The 22,059-nt window shown below is 44.2% G+C and overlaps 1 protein-coding gene across 1 annotated transcript in view; it reads right to left on the bottom strand.

Moving 5' to 3' along the window:
* The window catches only part of LOC308296468 (calcium-activated potassium channel subunit alpha-1a), a gene marked incomplete at both ends in the record, with an annotated part of 305,715 nt that overhangs the window by 27,331 nt on the left and 256,325 nt on the right, over nt 1-22,059 (bottom strand). The window contains 4 exons of the mRNA XM_080739756.1: nt 412-525; nt 9,261-9,453; nt 10,749-10,973; nt 15,838-15,961. Coding sequence (XP_080595882.1) covers nt 412-525; nt 9,261-9,453; nt 10,749-10,973; nt 15,838-15,961 — 656 coding nt within the window. The remainder of the gene's footprint in view (nt 1-411; nt 526-9,260; nt 9,454-10,748; nt 10,974-15,837; nt 15,962-22,059) is intronic.

Here is a 22,059-nt window from a genome sequence, read left to right as displayed (position 1 = left end):
GAAACCTCGTATCTCCAAGTTTCAAATGTATACATTTTTTCGCAAAGCAAAGCCCTGCTTCATCATACAAGGCCGTTGCACAAAAGTAGTGAAAACAGCAGATCTACAAGCACACAACGCCTCGCGGTGCGAGGCGTTGTGTGCTTGTAGATCGGCTGTTTTCACTAGTTTAAATCACTTTTAAAATGGTTTTGGACATACAAGGTTTCCACCCGACAATGACGAAATATAACTCATGTAATTGGCCCACTGGCTTGTCACTTCTTTGAGTAGCAGCAGCGCCATAGAGAGAGATCTCTCTCTCTCTATAGCGCGCAATGAGGGCCTCTCCAACTCTTTTTCCCGGGCTGAATCAGGGGCCCAGCACGTCCCTGGTAAACAGGGAGGGGGGAGGGGGGGTGGGGGTCTTACCTAGCTCTGTGATGATGGGGATGTTTGATCCGGTGGTGACGGAGGGCTGCCGGACCAAGCCATGTACTGGACTGCTGTCTGGAGAGGACCTGTCCATTCCAGGAGGCGTGAAACCTGGGAACAACCACAGCAGGGACGTGCAGAGAATGTTAAGCCCATTTTCCACAGACCCCACTCCACACCACACCGCCCACTTGTGCCAGGTTTTCCACTACAAGGACCTGGGTAGAGTGGTGTGAAAGTGGTACTAAAAAGGGTACTAAAAAGTATCCACTCTAGAGTAGGTCTGAGCTAGGCCAAATAGGGCCAAACACTTCATAATGACTGATCACTCACTGACTTTTCATTTAGACCACCAGGATATAGTTGTAATACATGATAATAGATTATATTGTGTTATAACCACTATTATAATCTATTATAGTGTATTTTAATGATCATAGTAATACATTAATACGTTATAATGTATTATAATCACAGTTATAATCCATTACAGTGCATTATAATTAGGATAGTTGTATGTAGTGTTTTTATGTGGTGCGGTGTGGTGTGGTGTGGTGTAGTGTGGTGTGGTGTGGTGTGGTGCTAAAACTGCAGTTGAAAAGGGGCTTTAGAGAGGCAGGGGCTGAACTTTCTAAAAGGGCCTTTTGGTGGAAAAATATCGAAAATAGCCGACCTCCAAGCTCACAACGCGTCGCAGACGCGTTGTGAGCTTGGAGGTCGGCTCTGCGACGCGTTGTGAGCTTGGAGGTCGGCTATTTTCGGTGCGTTGTTAGCCTGGTTCCAGACTCGCTGAATCGCTAGCCACACCCCTTTAAAATTTTGTTTTGGCGATTCAGGGAGTCTGGTGTTGCTCTCACTGAAGAGGTTTTCCTCGTTTGGAAATCCGTACGGCGAATCAGCGTCGTGAATCAGCCTCTTGTGAACAGCGTGGGTGGGGTTTTCCAAGAACTCATGTGTGATTCCATGTAACCCAGCGCCGCCGCCGGACCGGACCGCACATTTCCAAACATAAACATTGCGTCGCCCGTCGCGGCAATATGCGATCGTATCGATCTCGCTATGAAACATCAGTAGCAGATGTTATGTTGTGTTTGATTACTAGTTCGTAGCGCTCCTATTCTGCTTGTTTCTTTGGTTAGCAAGTAGCACTAGCAAGCAACAGGCTAGCCACTAGCCAGCCACATAACAACACTATGGCATCTGCCTCTTTGGCAACGCCCTTCCCAGAAATGACCTTGGATCAAAGCAAGTTCAGACTGAATAATGGAGTGAAACAAAATGCAATTCAGGCTAAGTGTCAGGCTAGTGCGTTATACCACTCATAGACATAATTTCTACACAGAAAGGGCAATTCTTTCAACATAAGATGCTGCATTCAAGTTCAGGAGAGTTTGGACAAGGCAATTTCTCTTGAACGCTGCCTTCAGGTATGGCATGGAAAGAGGGGGCATTTGCATTTCTTTCACCATAGTAAAAACTGCATTGATTGTCTGGAGAGGGCACTTTTTACAGGCGGATAAAAGGGCAGGGGCTCAAGCCCTCTTTGATGTCTATGTGTGCACGTGCCTGCACAACACGTCACATTGCACAAACGCACGCACGCACGCACGCCCTCCTGCGCAGGTTTCCAGTCACAAAGTGCCTTCAATCTCCCCTGGTATCATAAGTGGCAGAATGTGACCTGGGAGCGTACGTCAGTGCCATTACACACAGTGCATGTCGCCTCACTCAGGAGGAAGTGCTTTGATGCATTCTCTACCACGTCATTCAAACAAACAGATTGACAGGAAAAAAAGGGAAGGAGGCACCTGCCTTAACCCATTTAGGCCTAGAATTATTGAATGCTTTAACCAGTGAAAAATAGCAGATATACAAGCTCACAGCGCGGCACCGAGTGCCGCGCTGCGAGCTTGTAGATCTGCTATTTTTGAAAAGGTCGTGAAAATGTGTGCAAAATCTTTGAATATATGTATTTTCAAAGCGAACGTTTGTAACTCAAATTTTGCTTCTGGGTGGTCCCTGGAACTAGATATTTTGAGATGCGGCTGCGTGGCCAAATAAATATAATTTTGGGGGTCCTTCACATGAAAAGGTTTGAGAACCACTGACATAGTAGTCTCTCAAGAACAGGCTAACTGAGCTCCAGTTGAAGTGAAAGGGACCTTTTCTTTGACGATGGCCGGCCAGATTGCTGACATAGAAACATAGGTTTTTCCAAAAACCTTATAAGGATTCAAAAGACACTTAGAGAATCGGGTCAAAATTCAAATTTTCAAGATTTTTCAAAAATAGCAGATCTACAAGTTCGCAGCGCGGCACTCGGTGCCGCGCTGTGAGCTTGTATATCTGCTGTTTTTCAATAGTTAAAGCATAAAATAATGATATAATGTGTACCCGTTCTGACTGGGTTAAAAAAACAACAACAGTATGGATATTGTGCTTTTAAGGGGTCGAGCCGAGACATATTTAGCATTTGCCAGCCCTTTTCCATCGACGGGGCTCGATATAAATTTTATATGTTGTTCATTTTGTTACCATAAAACCTCGGCGAAGTGAATCCTGAAAACCTTTTATCGGAGGAAAAATAGCGCCGGTTCGGAATCCCGTGAAATACAAGTGCAAGTGACAAGGGGGTATGAATTCACATGACTTCACAATTTTTGCATTTCCTCAAAGTGACAAGTAAACACCTTAAATCAGTAATGCCGCATGCATAATGCATCAACCGTGTTTTGACATCCATCATTTAGTGCTGACTACGGCAAAAAATAAAAAAAACGTGAGCTTATACTTTCGTGCGGCTGCAGAGACATAATGTAGGGAATATATTCAGGTCACAAAGTTTTACAAGGATTGCAAATTCTGTGTGTGTGTGTGTGCGCGTGTGTGTGTGTGTGTGTGTGTGTGTGTGTGTGTGTGTGTGTGTGTGTGTGTGTGTGTGTGTGTGTGTGTGTGTGTGTGTGTGTGTGTGTGTGTGTGTGTGTGTGTGTGTGTGCGTGTGTGTATGTGTATGTGTTGGAGGGAGAGCGTGTTTGCCTTTTTCTGCCAAGAAACTCGATGGGCCGTTTACAGTACAAAAGAAATTTCTTCGCCCTTTACAACAGAACAGACACCAATAGCTCAGTATGCAACAGCGCGCACGCACACGCACACGCACACACACACACACACACACACACACACACACACACACACACACACAGCTGAAGCAGAGATCATCTTACTGGAAGTCTTGTTGTGCCAATTATTGAAACTCAAGGAATCGCCCACCAGCTTTGACACTCTAGAGTCAACAGGGGAGAGCGAGGCTAGCTCTCTCTCTCTCTCTCTCTCTTTCCCAATGCAAACATCATTGTGTTCCATGTCCATAAAGGATGACGTTCACCCCACAGGAGAGTGACGGGACGTTTTTTTTTATGTTTTTGCCTCTAAAGCGATTCTCCTAATGTATCACAGTAAACAAGATGCCTATGGTTGTACAGTAGTTGTAGGGACCCTGCCGTCGCCTGCACAGTGTGCATACAGACTCTATACACAGTGACTGCTGCATGCTGGGGGAAAAACAGGGGTTACACGAAAACTGCTGCTGAGCTGCTTTCAAAAGCAGTTAGGGTACAGGCAGCTCAGTTCCACAGTAAAGTTGGTAAGCTCCTCCACGCGGGGAGGGGAGAGCCAGTAAAAGGTAACCATTCTTTCCTAAATTGTTGTATACTATGACATGTCTTCTTTACATCTCTATGAATTGAATACACAGGACCCCAATGGAAACACGTCCTCAGGACTTTGTGTTATCCTTTCAGCCCAAGTGTATGACTGTACCCGTTTTTGGACGGGGCTAACCGTTCTTACCTCTGGTTTTGTCTGTAATGTATGTACGTATGTACTGTATGTATGGCCGTCCCACACTTGGCTCATTGGCTAAGCTTTGCGGGACGCTGAATGAAATTTACTTTAAAAGACACCACTCACTTAATACTGGGTGTGATTTTTTGATTGATTGATTGATTGAATACTTTATTAGCAGTTGGCATAGGAAAAGCACAGGTCCTTTGTACTCAATTTGTACTCAATTCATTGAGTACCTGTACTGTTTGCATATCTGTCTACTAAAGTATTCAATCTATCAAACCATCAAATACTCCTTTCTAGTGTTGAAATATATGGGCATTCCAAAATCCCCTTTATGCCCATATATGGAGATTTCTGATGTCATCAATCCCAGGCCCTAACTGCATGGCCCATATATTTCAGCCTGCTTTACTCTGATTTACACCCTACCTTCCCCGAAACGTTAATATTAAGTTAATATATGTATAATGGATATATACTGTATTAATAAAGGATAAAATAAATAAAATGTCCATATATTAGTATGGGCATTCCCAGATAATGCCCTGTTAGGGTACCCCCTTATGCCCATATGGAGATCCCCAGGCATCAAACCCAGGCCCTAACTCGCCAAGGCCCTGCTTGGCTTTACTAATTAACATACGGTTTATGCCCATATATAACCACGCTCCAAGCTCACAAGGGGTCGCAGCGCAACGCGTTGTGAGCTTGGAGGTCTGCTATTTTCGATATTTTCACCAAAAGGCCCTTTTAGAAATTTCAGCCCCTACCTCTCTAACATTCTATGCACGTCCCTGCGTTTGAATACTTTTTTCCACCACTGGTTTTTGCGGCGTGAAACGAGCTCCATGTCAGACCAGTGTAACAGTAGACAGGTGAGATCTGGGTTACCCCCCTCCCCTCCATCCCCGTAGCCCCCCCGGGCGGGCGGGCGTCTGTCTCTGCTCATGCTCCGTGGGCTGGGCCGACTACATGCTGCAGCAGCTGTGAGAATCTCTCCCCCAGGAAGACTCCATGTTTACTTATTCATTTGCACCTCCTCGTTTTCACTTCCACAGCATGGGGCATGTGAACGAGAGAGCTAGCATGGCGGGGAGGAGAGGGAATCCCCAAAGCAATACCTATGATACAGTGTAGCAGCATGCCGCGTGCACGTGTGTGTGTGTGTGTGTGTGTGTGTGTGTGTGTGTGTGTGTGTGTGTGTGTGTGTGTGTGTGTGTGTGTGTGTGTGTGTGTGTGTGTGTGTACATGCAGGGGTGTCACACCAAATTCTGGGCCCTGGGTAGAAGGATTCACTGGATTATTTTGTGCTTTAGCTATTGAAAAATAGCAGATATACAAGCTCACAGCGAGCTTGTAGATCTGCTATTTTTGAAAAATCGTGAACATTTGGGCATCTTTGAATATTTCAAATCCTCCTATGGTTTTTTGAAAAATCTATGTTTCTATGTCTATGTCTATCTATGTTTCAGTGGTGCTCAAACCTTTTCATGTGAAGGACCCCCAAAATTATATGTATTTGGCCACAGACCCCCATCTCAAAATATTTAGTTCCAGGGACCCCCCAAAACAAAGATTTGTGCACATTTTCACGAAAAAATAGCAGATGTACAAGCTTGCAGCGCGGCACTCGGTGCCACGCTGTGAGCTTGTATATCTGCTATTTTTCAATAGCTAAAGTATAGGACCTAGTAACTCAGTCCCACTTTTCCCACCCTCGTGACGCCCCTGTGTACATGCACGTATGCATGACTCTGTGTGTGTGTGTGTGTGTGTGTGTGCGTGTGTGTGTGTTTTAAAGTGAAATATTTATCACTGGAATGGGCGGTTGATGTAAGACCCAATCACAACAACAATAGGTTCTATCCATCCTGGCACACAGAGAGGATACCGTCACTGTCGGGCAGAAACCTTGTATCTCCCAAGTTTCGAATGTGTATGTTTTGTTTTTTTTGGTAAGTTAAAGGATTTAAAGCCCTACTTCATCATACAAAAGTAGTGAAAATAGCAGCTCTACAAGCACACAATGCCTCGCATTGACTATTTTCACTATTCTAAAGACCAAATCAAGGTTTTCACCTGACAACGACGTTACTGTATAGTGGCTGGCGGGAGGAAACCTTGTATAAGTCCAAAACTGGTACTTTTTCCAGAAAATGGAGGGAAAAAAACTAAAGCACCGGTGTGTTGTGTTCCAATTGGATCCACAGTAGTTATAATTTTAGTCAAGAGTTCTTGATAATACCTTTCTTTGGTTGAATGTTTTCAGAGTCCACAGACGGACTTGAACACAGCGTGGAATAACATTTTTTGGCCATGTCATTGTACATTTTCAAACATGGCTGCAAAAATAGCCGATCTACAGCTCGTAAATACGTCGGGATGAGACGCATTGTGAACGCGTAGATCAGCTCAAATATGGAGGTACAAGGTTTTCGGGCCAACACCTACAGTACGATAGCGTCTCTGTCGGGTGAAAACGTCATTATGTCCAAAACTGTTAAGGCCTCTCCATACTTTGACCGAAACTGCCGTTTTCGGTCAAATGGTCCTTTTCTACCATAACATTATATCCCTCAGGACTTCTGAAAAGCATTGGACCGAACGAGAGTTCGAAAATTTGCACGTCGGAAAACACAACTCACCGAACATTTCGGTCGAAGTATGGAGAGGCCTTTACTTTTCAGGATTTCATTTAAAGGGCATCAAAAGTAGAAGATCTGCAAGCTCGAAACTCGCCGCTTGTGGATATGCTACTTTTGATGCTTTCGTGTGACACTGTATGATCAAGTAGTTTGCGGGGGGAGGAAACAAGACACAACAAGTTTAGATTTGGAGATAAGAGGTTTCTTATGATATGTGCCTCTGGGCCTCTGGTGCAGGAGAACACAGAGGCTCACATCACATCTACCCCGCCTCACTGGGCCTCGGTGGCACCGCTATCCACAGCACAGCATCACTCAACCCACAGCTGAGGAACAAACTAACGGCGTCGCCGCTCGCCCCTCACAACTTTTCCATTCTTTTTTTCCTGTTAAGGAACCCTCTAATTCAGGGGTCTTCAACGTTTTCAGGCCAAGGACCCCTTAGTCGAGAGAGAGAGATGAAGCAGGGACCTTTTCATAGATTTCATCGTTTGACAGCACAATCATCAGTGTATTTTGGATTCATGTCAATTTGTGTTTTCAGATATTTAACCACCTGAGCCGTCATTACCTAATACATTTGACCTTTTACTCTGTACTTACTCTGCTCTTTTTCCCCTCTACACCAATCCTCTTAACCGAAAATAGCCGATCTACAAGCTCTGTTGTGAGCTTGTAGATCTGCTATTCTTGGCTAAAGGTTCAAATGCTTAAAATAAAAATGTAGAAAGAAAGCTTTCTATCACACAAACATTTGGAGGACCCCGTGTAGTAACTCTGAGGACCCCCTAGGGGTCTCAGACCCCCTGTTGAAGACTCTGCTCTAATTGATATAGTAAATCGGCCGCGGACCGCCTATCTGAAAGGATCTTGTTCCAGGGAGGGACTCCCATAATAGAAGACTATTTTTCTTTAACCCATGAAAAACCAGGAAAGGATCCAATTTTATAATCATTAGATTTTATATAACACCACAAGTTTGGAACATTGGTTTTAGAACATTTCTCAAAAATGGCAGATAAAATACAAGCTCACTGGAGCTTGTACATCTGCTATTTTTGAACAATTTTGAACAATCATGAAAGCGGTTATAAATCCCTGTTACAAAAAGATTTCAGATGGGTGTCGGCCATGGCCAAATGCATATCATGTTGGGGGTCCTTGGCAGGAAAAACTTTGAGAACTACAGATTTAGAATATGCATATGGGGTTAAAGGGGTCCTGCAGACCCCACTTTGAGAACCACTGGTCTAATACATGTGGGACACGATGCCGCGCGGCGCATTAAAGACATAATGGCCTCTCGGACCTTGGTCTTTGGATTTATATTAGCATTTATATTATATTAGCAACACAGTCGTTCTCATGTTAAACAGTGCCAGTTCCCTCAGAGTAATGGTACAATGACGCCAACCTAAGCATGTCTGTGTGTTTGTGCGTGCGTGTATGCGCGTGCACAGTGCACGCACGTAACACCTGTGTAGTGTGTACACACACGTGTGTCCGTGTGTGTGTATGTGTGACTGTTTTGTTGTCTTGGCTAACGAGGAGCAGCTGAATTGGGCCTGCCTGGTGATTTGTACTGGCTGCTTAATGATGATGAGGCCTGATGGGACGCCTGGCACCGCGTGTTTGTCTGCAAACATCAACAGCCTGTTCCGTACAGTCATCCTGCCAGACACGCCGGATCACAGGGAGCGGAGACATCAAATGGGCGCAGCCAGCCGACGTTGATTACATCATTAAAAAGTATTATCAAGGAGGGGTTTTTAGCGGCGCGTAATTACCAAGGACAAGACGGAAACAATCAGTGAATTATGCGGTTCGTTCCGAGCGCTCGTTTTCGACGGCGGGGGCTCCCTTGATGAAGCAATCGACGCGACGACGACGACACCCGCGTCGTGCCGGAGTTTTGGTGTTAGTTACACACCACAATTAGTCAAGTCTCCATGGGGTGAGTAATCAATAGAAAAAACCTTTAAGTAAAACATGCAAATACTTTTTCCACTACTGGTACCACTGTACCTATTGCAAACTGTTAATAAAGTAATCAATCAATCAATCAATCAGTCAAAGTGTCAGAGTAATGGTTCTTAGAATAGAGGTCTCCACGTTGCCTGACATTCCATCCCTACTTCTCTCTTCTCGCTCTCATTCTTCTCTCTCTCTCTCTCCTCGCTCATTGTCTTCTAATGCTTTCCTCTCTTGTTTTTTTTTTTCTCCACCCAACCTCGGGAGCGGCTGCCTGCTATACTGTACCCTTTGCTCCCTGTCACTTGTCACCTGTCCCCTTTGGGCAGCATGCGGTGCACTTGGGGAAGTCTAATAGGGGGGGGGCCTCCTCCTCCTTACCTTGGGAATTAGCCTGCAAGACCCCGATGCTGTCATCAAACTGCATAGATTTGATGTTGAGCGACGCCAAGATGCACTCCTTATCCTGCAGCGAGGCGTCGTCGATATTGTTCTGATTGGCTGACAGTATGACGCACATGTCGCAGAGGTTGATGTTGACAGCCCTTAAATCTGCCCGACTTAATGGCGTGCCCTTCAGGTTGGGGAGAGAGAGAGAGAGAGCGGGAGGGAGAGAGGGAGGGAGAGGGGCGAGGAGGGAGCGAGAATGCAAAAATGTGGAGAAGAGAAGAGACAGACAGACACAGGGAAAGAGAGAGAGAAAAAACAAATTTAAGTCGGAGCGAGCGGAGTGGAGCGTTGGGAAATTAGTTAACAAGCATTCTCGTTTTCGAAGGCGGTGACATTTCGCTGATCTAACCGGGCGTTGGGGAATTGCAGTACGCGGACTCCCGTCTTAAAAGGCTAGCCTGTGCTGTGGGCTACCGTCCTCTGATCGTCAGTCAAGCCAGCCCTAACAAGCTCTAAGGCAAAGCCGGGGCCCCCACAACCATCTGTGATGGGTGGGTAAGCTAGTGCAGATCTTCCTTCAACCACTGCACTTAAGATACAATTGGTCCCCAGCTCCAAGGCTGTGAGATGTGGGAGCGAGTGAACAACTCGCAGAACGATCACTCAATTGAGTAATTTGTGATCGGATCAAAGCGACAAGTCGCTTCCCGCTCCAGAATTTGCCACGTGCAATGTGCACTCAAAACGCCAGCGCAATGATCGCGCGATAGAAATTTGTCCCCGAGTATTACGACTTGCTTTTGCTGGTTGGCTGGCTGGCTGGCTGGCTGGCAGGCTGTGACCATGGCATTGAAACCAGTATACATTTCAAAATACAGTCGCTTCAATGGCTCCCAATCAAAGTGTTAAGATTTTGACTAAAACAGTCATCTTCTCGAAGAGGAAAGTCTAGTAAAGATGATGACTATTTTAGTCAAAACGTTAACAAATCGTCGGCCCAGATCCTATTCTTCAATGGATGCGCACTAGGGATGCAACGATATATCCGCCACACATCGGTATCGGCCGATGTCTGCCGTTAACGGTCAACATCGGTATCGGCAAATAAAGCCGACATTAACCGATGGCAGTAGCCGATATTTATCTGTTGTTGATAAGCATACAGTTTGTGCTGGCTATGTTGGTGTGTTGATTATTTGAAGAGAGTAGATTCTGAACAGTTATTTCTTATAATGTTGATTCATTTGTCTCCCCGGCCCCAAAGGGGAAATAATAACACCAAAACGAAATAAACAAATATCTGTATCGGCTATCGGCTAGATAGCTGTGAGCTTGTAGATCTGCTATTTTTTAATAGTTAAAGCATCAAATAACAATAGGTATCGGCTAGATAACGGACAAGAATTTCCATATTGGTGCATCCCTAATGTGCACGCTTGTTTTTGTTTTTATTTCGTAAATGTATCCCAGTGTACTCACAGGTAAGATGGAGACCTTGGGGAAGTTGTGTAACGTCTCCCACTCTCTCTTCAGATACTCCAGCGAGCCCACAAACACTATAGGTTTCAGTTCGTGGTAATGGAAATTGCTGGCTCTTAAAGGCATCACCAAGTTTCGCAGCCCCACCAAAGCGGACGTGACGTCCCCAAATATACAGACCACCACATGGCCGCTGAGCACCGTCATGGAGGCCTCACTCCGGGTCTAAAGAGGGGGCGAGAAAGAGACACAAAGAGGGGAGGGGAGAGAAGAACACAAGTGTCAGAGAGAGAGACGGGGAACAGGGAGATGATGGACCCAGAGGGAAGGAAGGAGTAGGGCTGTCACAATTATTACATAATCGTCTAATCGTGATTATTTGACATTATCGCAATTATTTTGTCATAATCGTCATAATCGTGAATGTCAGAAATAGTGGAAATAGCAGATCTACAAGCTCACAACGCGTCGCATCGCGACGCGTTGTGAGCTTGTAGATCGGCTATTTCCACTATCAATGTTATTTTTGAAGTAGTAAGTTGTCAAATATGTCAGTAATGTATTTGTATATTTAGGTTATGTGTCATATCTACCATATGCAACTTCAAAGCCTAAAAGCCAAACAGAAATGTAATTATCAATGACAAATACACAATTAAATCGTTAATCGCCAATTATTTGAGTGACAATTAATCGTCATGTAAAATGTCATATCGTGACAGCCCTAGGAAGGAGAGATGCATGCGGATGAACAGAGATGCACAAAAGAGAGAGGAGTGAATGGTGAAACGAGTGGTAATCTACAGCATATTTATATTAACTAACGCAGGGCTTACCAAACCCATGACTTAATAAAAGTACATCATGAATCAATCACGATAGCCCTTTTTTTATGTGAAAATAGCCAGTCTACAAGCTAACAACAGGTCGAGACGTGTTGTTTGCTTTTAGAGCGACTGCTTTTGCTATTTCGTAAGGCTTTTAAACGTAGGGTAAGCGATATTGTTTGGTTAAAACAAAAACGCTTTTCTTTAAAAGATTAAAGGACAACTTTGTTTTTTTTTGTTTTTTTACAACAAGGGTTCATATTTTAGATGGTCATTAGAGAAAAGAAAGGTCAGTGATAAAATGTTTTCATTTACTTCTTTCTATCATTTTAGTGATTTTAACTATTTTGATTTGCATGCATGCCCCCAGGTTGGGGGCATGCATGCAAGAGGCTAAATATCTCTTAGACACAGTAGGCCCATTCCCAAGATGCACCACAATCTTTCATGGGCAGATGACTTATGGGTCTGGTGTAAATAGTAGGTTATTATAGAAATTGATAGCTTATTGTGTCTAAAAAGACACATTTAGCCACTTGTACGCATGCCCCCACCCACTGAAATCAAAATACTAAAATCTCTAAAACAATAGAAAGCAGTAAATGAAAACATTTTAACACTCATCTTTTTTTTATCTAATTACAATCTAAAATATGAACCCTTGTTGTAAAAAAACAAAGTTGTCCTTTAAAGCACTATAAAATGATTCTGATAGTAATCATTGCTATAGAGCGTTTGTTCAGTCACAGGAGTCGGCCCTGTCTCTTCAATAAACACAAATACATTTTCAGGTACAGTAGGTGACAAACTTTCAGCCAATCAGGAAAGAGTACATAGACAGTATCAGCTTCATATTCATAGTGTTCCAGTTCCAATTCTGTCTGCTCACTTCTTTGTGTCATCACTTCCAATCTGAAAATAGCTGATCTACATGCTCACAACGCCTCGAGTTCCGAGGCGTTGTGAGAATGTAGATCGGCTATTTTCACACTTTCACCTGCTTAATCCGTATCCTGACTGAGTTGCATGTTGAATAAAGAGCTTGAGAGACTCCTGTTACTGAACAAACACTCTATAGCAGAGAGTATTGGAATATAGAGCCATTTAACACTTATTGTAGCCAAGGAAAATCACTATCCCTACCTTTAAATGTACACGTTTTTTTTTTTTTATCTGAAATTATTTCGATTTTTTTTTTATTCATTGGAAACGAGTCAAGACCCATACAAATGTTTGTCTGCCCCCACAATGGGTCCCGACCCATCATTTGGGAACCACCGACGTATTCTGAATTCTATTATTCCGTTTACAGGTAATCAGAGTGAGAAGGAAATCAACGCAAAATGAAATAAACTTCTAGTTATAAAAAACAAAATGCTCTGGGATCCAAAACACTGCACACAGCAACCCTTAAATCTATTTTAAATCGGACTTCATGTACTAAAAAAAGAAAGAAAGAAAGAAAAAAAGAATGCAGCTCGAGAGATTTTAGGCACCGAGGCGTGTCCAAAATGTCATACATCGGGACTAGGGCTGTCACGATATGACATTTGACATGACGATTAATTGTCACTCAAATAATTGGCGATTAACGATTTAATTGTGTTTTTGTCAGTGATAATTACATTTCTGTTTGGCTTTTAGGCTTTGAAGTTGTACATGGTACTTATGACACATAACCTAAATATACAAAGAAATTACTGACATATTTGACAACTTTACTACTTAAAAAATAACATTGATAGTGGAAATAGCCGATCTACAAGCTCACAACGCGTCGCGATGCGACGCGCTGTGAGTTTGTAGATCTGCTATTTCTGACATTTTTCAACATTCACTATTATGACGATTATGACAAAATAATTGCGATAATGTCAAATAATCACGATTAGACGATTATGTAATAATTGTGACAGCCCTAATCGGGACACGTAATTTACACACGGAGCTTCGTGTGTAAAGAGCATGTTATCAGAGAGGATTGCAGTGGTCTTGCTTCAGTGCTTTCATAATCCAACTGTCTGGGTCAGCCTGGCAGTGGAGGGGGGAGAATAAAACAAAAAGCTTGGCTCCCCCGAGGGATCAGGCTAATTGTGGTTGTGCTACTTGTGTGCAACTCGTCTCTCTCTGTATATAGAGAGGATGATCAGGGGTGTCACAAGTGGGACTGAGTTACTAGGGCCCAAGGAGGTGGAGGGGCCTGGAATTATTTTATGCTTTAGCTATTGAAAAATAGCAGATATACAAGCTCACCGAGAGCTGCGAGCTCGTAGATCTGCTATTTTTGAAAAGCTGTGAAAATGTGTGCAAATCTTTGAATATATGTCAACATTTGTAACTCAAATGTTGCTTCTGCGGGATCCCTGGAACTAAATATTTTGAGATGGGGGGTCCGTGGGCCAAATACATATCATTTTGGGGGTCCTTCACATGAAAAGGTTTGAGCACCACTGACATAGAAACATGGGTTTTTCAAAAAACCTTCAAAGACTTGCACACATTTTCATGATTTTTCAAAAATAGCAGATCTACCAGCTCGCAGCGCAGCACATAGTCTCTTGTATATCTGCTATTTCTCTATGTTAAAGTACAAAATAACGCAGTAAATCCTTGTACCCACCCAGGGCCCAGAATTTGGTGCGACACCCCCGGAGAGGATGATCACAAAGTAGCCAGCAACAACGCCGACAGACAGACATGCCCACACAAAACGGCAACGCCTTGCCGGGGAGGAGTAGGAGAAGGAGGAAGCTCTCACCTAAAATCTCTCCTATATACAGTGCGCACGTAAGGCCATAGCTACAGTGCTGTATGGCCAGGGGCGTGGGACTGAGTTACTAGGGCCCGCGGTGGAGGGGGCCTCAATTATTTTATACTTTTATAGCAGATATAAAAGCTCACAACGTGGCACCGGGTGCCGCGCTGCGAGCTTGAAGATCTGCAAATTTTTTGAAAAGTCGTGAAAATGTGTGCAAATCTTTCCAAAATTTGCTTCTGGGGGGGTCCCTGGAACTAAATATGTTGAAATGGGGGTCCGTGGCCAAATACATATCATTTTGGGGGTCCTTCACATGAAAAAGTTTGAGCACCACTAACATAGAAACAAAGGATTCTTTCTTGCACATATTTTCACGATTTAAAAAAAAAAATTGCAGATCTACAAGCTCGCAGTGCGGCACTCGGTGCTGCCGCGCTGCCTGTGACCTTGTATATCTGCTATTTTTCAACAGTTAAAGCACAAAATAATGCATAATAATGCGTTCCCAGTCTAAATGGGTTAAACCCCCTCCCCCTATGAAGAACATTCATGAGGGGCCCGCAGTGAATCCTTGTATACCCAGGGCCCAGAATTTGGTGTGACACCCCTGTGTATGGCTGTTTTATTTACATATCCCACCTGGTGAGGTGATGCGTGCACCGTACATAGAAAACGTTCAACTCACCTTCACCGTACAACGCAGAGAGGCAGTGAGAAGAAACGTCAATACTCATTAGTTATGTGCTTTGCATTACCACACCGTGAGAGGGAAACGTTTGTTGTTCCTTAAAGGGATATTTCAGGCTTTTATGAACACCCTGAACAGTTTTTAATTTGCTTAATTCAGTATTTAGATATTTGATGTAAATGTTATCAGGCCCTCCTCCTTCAGGGCCCCTCCCCATACACACCCATTGTAACTTCAAACTCCATTTTAACCACGATAAATTAATCAAAATCTTCTGCTGACTCATACTAACCTCTTAATACGTGAGAAGGCCGTGTTTTGGCGATGACTTTTTATTATTTTTTCCTTATTAAATTAAATCAAAATAAATGAAAAAGGTTATCAAAAAAGCACGGCCTGCTCACGTATTAGTAGGGTATTATGAGTCACCAGAAAAAAATCCTCTATCATGGTTAAAAATAGAGTTTGGAGTTACAATGGGTGTGTATGGGGAGGCGTCCTGCAGGAGGAGGGCCTGATAACATTAAAATCTGTTCAGGGTGTTCATAAAAGCCTGATTAGATGATAAAATGACCAAAGGTTTTTTTTTTTTGTGAAATATCCCTTTAACAAGGTCATTTCTACCATTTTCTGTGTGTGTGTGTGTGTGTGTGTGTGTGTGTGTGTGTGTGTGTGTGTGTGTGTGTGTGTGTGTGTGTGTGTGTGTGTGACAGATTATGGCGTGATTGATTCTTTGGGTTTAGTGAGGAGAAACCACCAAAAATAGATGACTTTGAAGGTTTAGTTTTGGTAAAACCTCCGTCGTCGCTCACTCACCAGGATGACCTTCTCGATCTCTTTTGACGGGCACCAGTGGAACATCCCCGTGGAGTCGTACTTTTTCACGTTCATGTCCATGTTCTCCATTTGATCGTTGCCGGGAATCAGCAGGGGGTCGTGTCTGCTGGGAGGAGGGGAACAAGAGCTGTTATTAACAGTGTCATATAAATAGAGAGAGTTATGACACTAACGTTGACTCCCATTGTAAGAGTGGAAAGCGGACGTGACGACACTATTTCGCGTACTGGAGTCTGGTGATATTCCTGCTGCTCTTCAGCCTCGTCCACCTCCATTGTAACCAAGGCATTTTCACTCGCTGGTAAGTAGACTAAATCACGTCTTTCAAATTCCACCCCTTTTAACGCATTCACGGGCCTCTCCAAGTTAATGTAAGTCAATTTTAAAGTCAATAAAGTAAATAATTTAAAAGTCAATAAAGTCAAATTTCGTACATTAAACATTAACTAGAGCCGATTACGTGAAATAATAATGTTGCCAACCTTGGAGAGGCCCGTGAATGCGTTAAAAGGGTGAAAAAGACGTGATTTAGTCTACTTACCAGCGAGTGAAATACAATGGTGGTGAACGGGGCTGAGGCTTGTTAAGAATGAAACCAGGCTCCAGCGACGCCACTTCCGGTCTGCGGTGAGATCAAAGCGTGACGCCACTCTCCATATACTGCTCTCGTTATTAATACACGGCTTGGTTGAATGTTTGATTCCGATCGGTCAATCGCTTGAAATCAGCGGTGCGTTCATCTCTTCCCTGCTTCGTCTCTCTCTTAGCTAGGGGGTCCTTGCCTGAAAAACATTGAACTCAAGACCCAAGTGGGGGCAGACCTCCATTCAGAAACACCCCCACTTAGAAACATCCCCATTAACTCTCCCAACGCTTTGAACGTTCACGTTCGCCCGATTTCGCAAGACCTCTCCGCCAATACGGCGCTCGTTCGGTTCGTTCGTCTGATGACTGTAAGCTGATGAGGGGTCGCGCGGCCGTCTACTGTAAACACATTTTCCGCGGTGATGGTGTAAAAAATCCATTATGCGTTGTATCAACGGAGAACAATTCACTTCCTTGTTGATTTCCTCTGGCTGTAAGGCTCTGTGGCCAGTGACTGGTCTTCTTCTTCTTCAACACATAACAGGCAAATTCACATTCATTCTCGCATGACGCCGCCCTCTGCTGCCTGGCAGACCAAAGTGCACTATTGCACAACCCAAAAAAATAAAAATAAATAAATAAATGTCTGTCTGTCTGTCTGTCTGTCTGTCTGTCTATCTACTATAACGTCGCAAAGGTAAGCCGCTTTTTGATGGCACCAGACCCAATAAATAAATAAATAATCTGGCAGTAGGGGAGTTAAGAAATACCCCCACTGAGGTTAGGGTTAGGTTTAGGTGACACCTCCATTTAGAATAATGGAAGTCAATCTTCTGAATGGCAATGTTTCTGAATGGAGATTTGTAACCGACTCAAGTACTGGGGGGAGGGGGTGTACAGTACTATGTCTGCCGCTGATCCATACCCATTCATCACCAGGGACGTGCAGAGAATATTAGAGAGGCAGGGGATGACATTTCTAAAAGGGCCTTTTTGGTGAAAATATCGAAAATAGCAGACCTCCAAGCTCACAACGCGTCGCAGCGTGACGTGAGCTTGGAGGTCGGCTATTTTCGGGAGCTTAATACCACACTGAACTAAGCATAATCAAGTGAATACTGGAGAGGAAAATTCTTTCAACATCAGATGCTGCATTCGAGTTCAGGAGAGTTTGGACAAGGCAATTCTCTTGAACGCTGCCTTCAGGTATGGCATGGAAAGAGGGGCATTTTTCATTTCTTTCACCAGAGTAAAAACTGCATTCATGGTGTGGAGAGGGCACTTTTTTTTTACAGACGGGTAAAAGGGCAGGGGCTCAAGCCCCCTTTGATGCCTATGTGTGCACGTGCCTGTTCATTACTACCGTACATCCCACCCTGTTCTCTTTTTGCCCCCGTCTCACGAGGATGTCCTAGCTAGCGAGGTCCCGGGGGAGCTGAGGCATGCTTGATGCTAGGCGGTGCGACAAAGCCGCCGAGCGCGGCCTGAGTGCTACCGACTGAGTGGCACGACAACACAGGTCCAATTACCAGCTCTTTACCCCTCTCGCCCCGCAGCCCCCGACGCCACGCGGCGCAAACAGTAAAAGGCCTGACAGGCCTGCACTTTAAATATTTCAGGAATTTTGCCCAATCACATTTTGTTCCCCCTCAACTGATGGCCATTAATGTTTCAGCAGCGCGTCACGGCGCCAGCTAATCCGCTGCAGCGGGGCATGCTAGCCCTTCTATCCGGTGTAACGTTGACCAGAAAAGGCTTTCGTGTCACTTCCTGGAATAACCCGCGCGCGTTGCTTTCTTTTTGTTTGCGCTCATTCTACGAGACATGATCTCGGGAAATTGTTCCGGAACAAACCAGAAAAAAAAAGAAAAAACTGGATGCAAAAAAATAAAGAAAGGATTTAACATTTCTACTGCCCCCACCCACCCATAAACATCACGATTAATTCCCCAGTAATGCAATAAAAAATAGAAATCCGCACCACATTTTAATCAAAATGATACGGTTTGTTCAATTTGCACTCGCTCGACACATTTTCCAAACAAGAGAAATCACAGAAACTTAGACATTCGAGTAATATCGGAAAAAATACCTCTCAAGAATCTGACATGCATCTCTCCGACTATCACTCACTCACTCACTCTCTCTCTCCCCCCCCTCTCTCTCTCTCTCTCTCTCTCTCTCTCTCTCTCTCTCTCTCTCTCTCTCTCCTCTATCAACACCGTCACTGCCTGACAAGGCTTTGATGTTTCCCCTCCACTTCAGCCTGCATTTGGGTTGCATGCCATCGCATGAAAAGCTAAAAAAAAAAAAAAAGCCAAAATACTGTCAATTAGCTACTCTCTCTTTCTCCCTCCATCTTCCTCTCCCTCTCTCTCTTTCCCCCAATCTCCCTAGTAGAGTATGGAGATTAAATCAGTCAGTGCAGGTGGTAATAAAACTGACAGCATTTAGCGTTTTTTCTTTCTTTTTAACACTTCGCCTGAATCTTTCATCCAGATCTGTGTGTTGCAAGCAATCACTCCAGGACCGCCCCCCCACCACCCACACCACCACCTCCACCCCCCTCCTCCACCCTGTCACTTCAATGTGCTCGGCTCCGCTTCCCCGCCGCGCGGGGAGCTGACTGGCGCGTGCCGCGTTGCAGGCAGGCAGGCAGGCTGCCGATCCAACCTCTATCTGCCAAGACAGCTATCTTTCACACGAGCTGTCAGCGGCGTGAGTGGCAGCCTGTCACGGGGCCTCTGCAAGAGAACCCAACCCACCCCGCCTCCCCGTTCTCCTCCCTCTGCCCACGGGTGGAGAACCTACCACAAGGCTTGAACCGGGTCTGACATTTTGTGCCACTGTGCCGCGTCGTGTCGCGCCGTGCCACACCCAGGGGAATATGTCGTCACTGTCGGGCAGAAACCTTGTATCACCAAAGTTTCAAATTTGTACTTTTTTTTTTCTTTTTTTTTTTCGCAAAGTAAAGCCCTGCTTCATCATACAAGGCTGTCGCACAAAAGTAGTGAAAACAGCAGATCTACAAGCACACAACGCCTCGCACGGCTGTTTTCACTAGTTTAGTTAATCCTTAAATGATAAATACAAAACGAACGGTTTTGGACATACAAGGTTTCCACCCGACAACGACGATATATACTTCGGTCACGGATGGCGTGGCATGGTCCCGCAGGGTCAGACGTGTCTCGTAACTTTTGCGACCCGTCACAGGGGAGGTCAGCGAGAATGGTGGTAATTCCCATGCGGGAGGAACGGCGCTATAGCGCCGCGGCGGAGTGACAGCGTAGCTCGCCGTTCGCCGAAAGACATGTCTTGACTTTGCTAGTTGCTCACACACAGCTAAGACGAGTTGAGGTCATGCGCGGTACATGCGCACATCTTAGTGGTGCTTAATCAATATCATACAGAATAAATGACATGTATATGACACCAAGACATGTGCTTCATGTAAAACAATTAAGCTTAACATAAGCTTTTAATACTTGTGTTTATTTTGGTGTGAATTAAAGGTGTATTCAGTGATGACGAAAGTGGCCGGGGGTCATTTTGTCCCTACTGGCCTTACAGTGTGAAAATGTTTAGTTTTTTATAGATTTTTCTACACCATTATAATGTTCTCGTTTTGATCATTAGACCCAATCACCGCCTATGTCTCCAGCTTCAGGATATGTATGATACTGATTTACTACGAGACTGTGGCATTTTATGAGTTCAGTAGTTTACAATCTAGGCATTTAGCAGACGTTCTTAATTCAAAACGACTGTGGTTCTCAAAACTTTTATTTTGACCATCATACCTAAACATCATAACATAAACCGAATCTAGCTATGCTCGCAACACGGGCCATGGTGGAAGTCCTTATATGGTCAGCACACATTCTAGTGAGGAGAATGAATTGAAGATGTACCAATTATATTTTTATTTGAATGAAATACAATCACTGAATATACCTTTAAATGTGTAGTCCAAAACTCATTGTTATTTGCTAAAGCAAATTAAAGGAATAGTTCACCCCTAAATTACTTTTCTTCTATTAATTACTCATGCCATGGAGACTAGAGTTCAATAATATTTTTAGTTTTCCTAAGACAATAATTTGCTTACAATGAATTTACCCCCATTGATTCCGGATGGGGACCCAAATGCATTTGGGTCCCCATCTGGAATCAATGGGGGTAAATTTACTTTAATCAATTTTTTGTCTTAGGAATGCGACAAATACAAAAATATATTATTGAACTCAAGTCTCCATGGCATCAGTAATCAACAGAAAGAAAATTCATTTTGGAGGTGAACTACTCCTTTAATTTGCACTCATTGCACTGCGTTACGAGGCAAACACTATTCCCGCGCATGCATCGTGTGACGGGCGCACTGTGTTAAGACGTTAGCTTATATTATGTAGGGCGAATATTTCCCTTAAAGAATATCTAACTCGCTCTCTCTCTTCTTCTCTCCCTCACAGTGTACATTTCAAACAGAGTTGAGTGATTCCAGTGGATTGCTGTTGCAGTCGCCGGCTAGGGATGGGCTACGCGAGCTCCCACCATCCCTCACTGCCAGGCTATGAAGGCAAAGCCTCTGCGCTTTGAAAATTTCCCCCCATCATGCAAACTGACAAAGGCATGCTTTTCAAAAACCCACACACCCAATCTGTTGATCATTATTTATTTACAAAGGCCTGCAGGCTGCAAGTCCTAGGAAAAAAACTGTACTTGATATGGTGTGTGCGCTGCGCTCGCTCGCTATAGCTCTCTCTTGCCGCCGTTCTATCTCCCCCCCCCCCCCCCCCCTCTCTCTCTCTGCTGCTTGTAGAATAAAGTATCCCTAAGGCTACCTCAAACAATCACTTTTCATTGTGCATAAAATCCACCTTGTAGAGCACAACTGTTTAATATATATGGTGTTATATGTTGACGGGGCAGCTGTGCAAAGGGGGGGGGGGGGGGGGGGGGGGTTGGACTATGATGGATAATTTGATGTTTTGCTGAGGGCTAGGACTTGGGAGAAAAAAGGAAAAAAAAAAGCTTGCACCTACAGTACAACAGAGGACCTGTCATAGCCAGTACCCAAGAGCCAGCAGAATACAGAAGCACCCCTAAAGCACTGAAAACTTTGACACCGCTTTGAAGCCATTTTCAAAAAAATAACCCAGAGTAAATAACTCCCAAGAATTATTATCAGCGCCAGATCAAAGCGGAGATGCATATATTACATGGCAAAACGGAACAGGGGGGACCGTCTCGAAGGAGGGAGAGGAGAGGAGAGGAGAGAAGAAAAGGTTTTTGGGAGCTTTAAGTTAAGCAACAACAAAAAAAGAACGCTAAACACAATAACTAGCATTTGGAAATGTGCCAGTGTCTTGGTTTTGTATTATTTATTTTTTATAAGAGCGTTGTTTCCCCGCGAGCGAGGGCATCTCCAAATGTTGCTCCGTTGAAAAACTCTACCAAAGGCTATGACTCTGTGTTGGGCTAATGGTTTGGCAAGTGTGAAGGCTTATTAAATTGCTTGTTTTCTGGAGAACTGAGGGGGCTGGAGACCAAGCGAGCTGGACAAATACACACACACAGGCAATACACACAGGCAATTGAACACAGGCACGCACA

The sequence above is a fragment of the Nannobrachium achirus genome (assembly GCF_963921795.1).
Source record: "Nannobrachium achirus genome assembly, chromosome: 13".
Classification (NCBI taxonomy): Eukaryota; Metazoa; Chordata; class Actinopteri; order Myctophiformes; family Myctophidae; genus Nannobrachium; species Nannobrachium achirus.
This window is presented reverse-complemented; position numbering and strand designations above follow the sequence as displayed.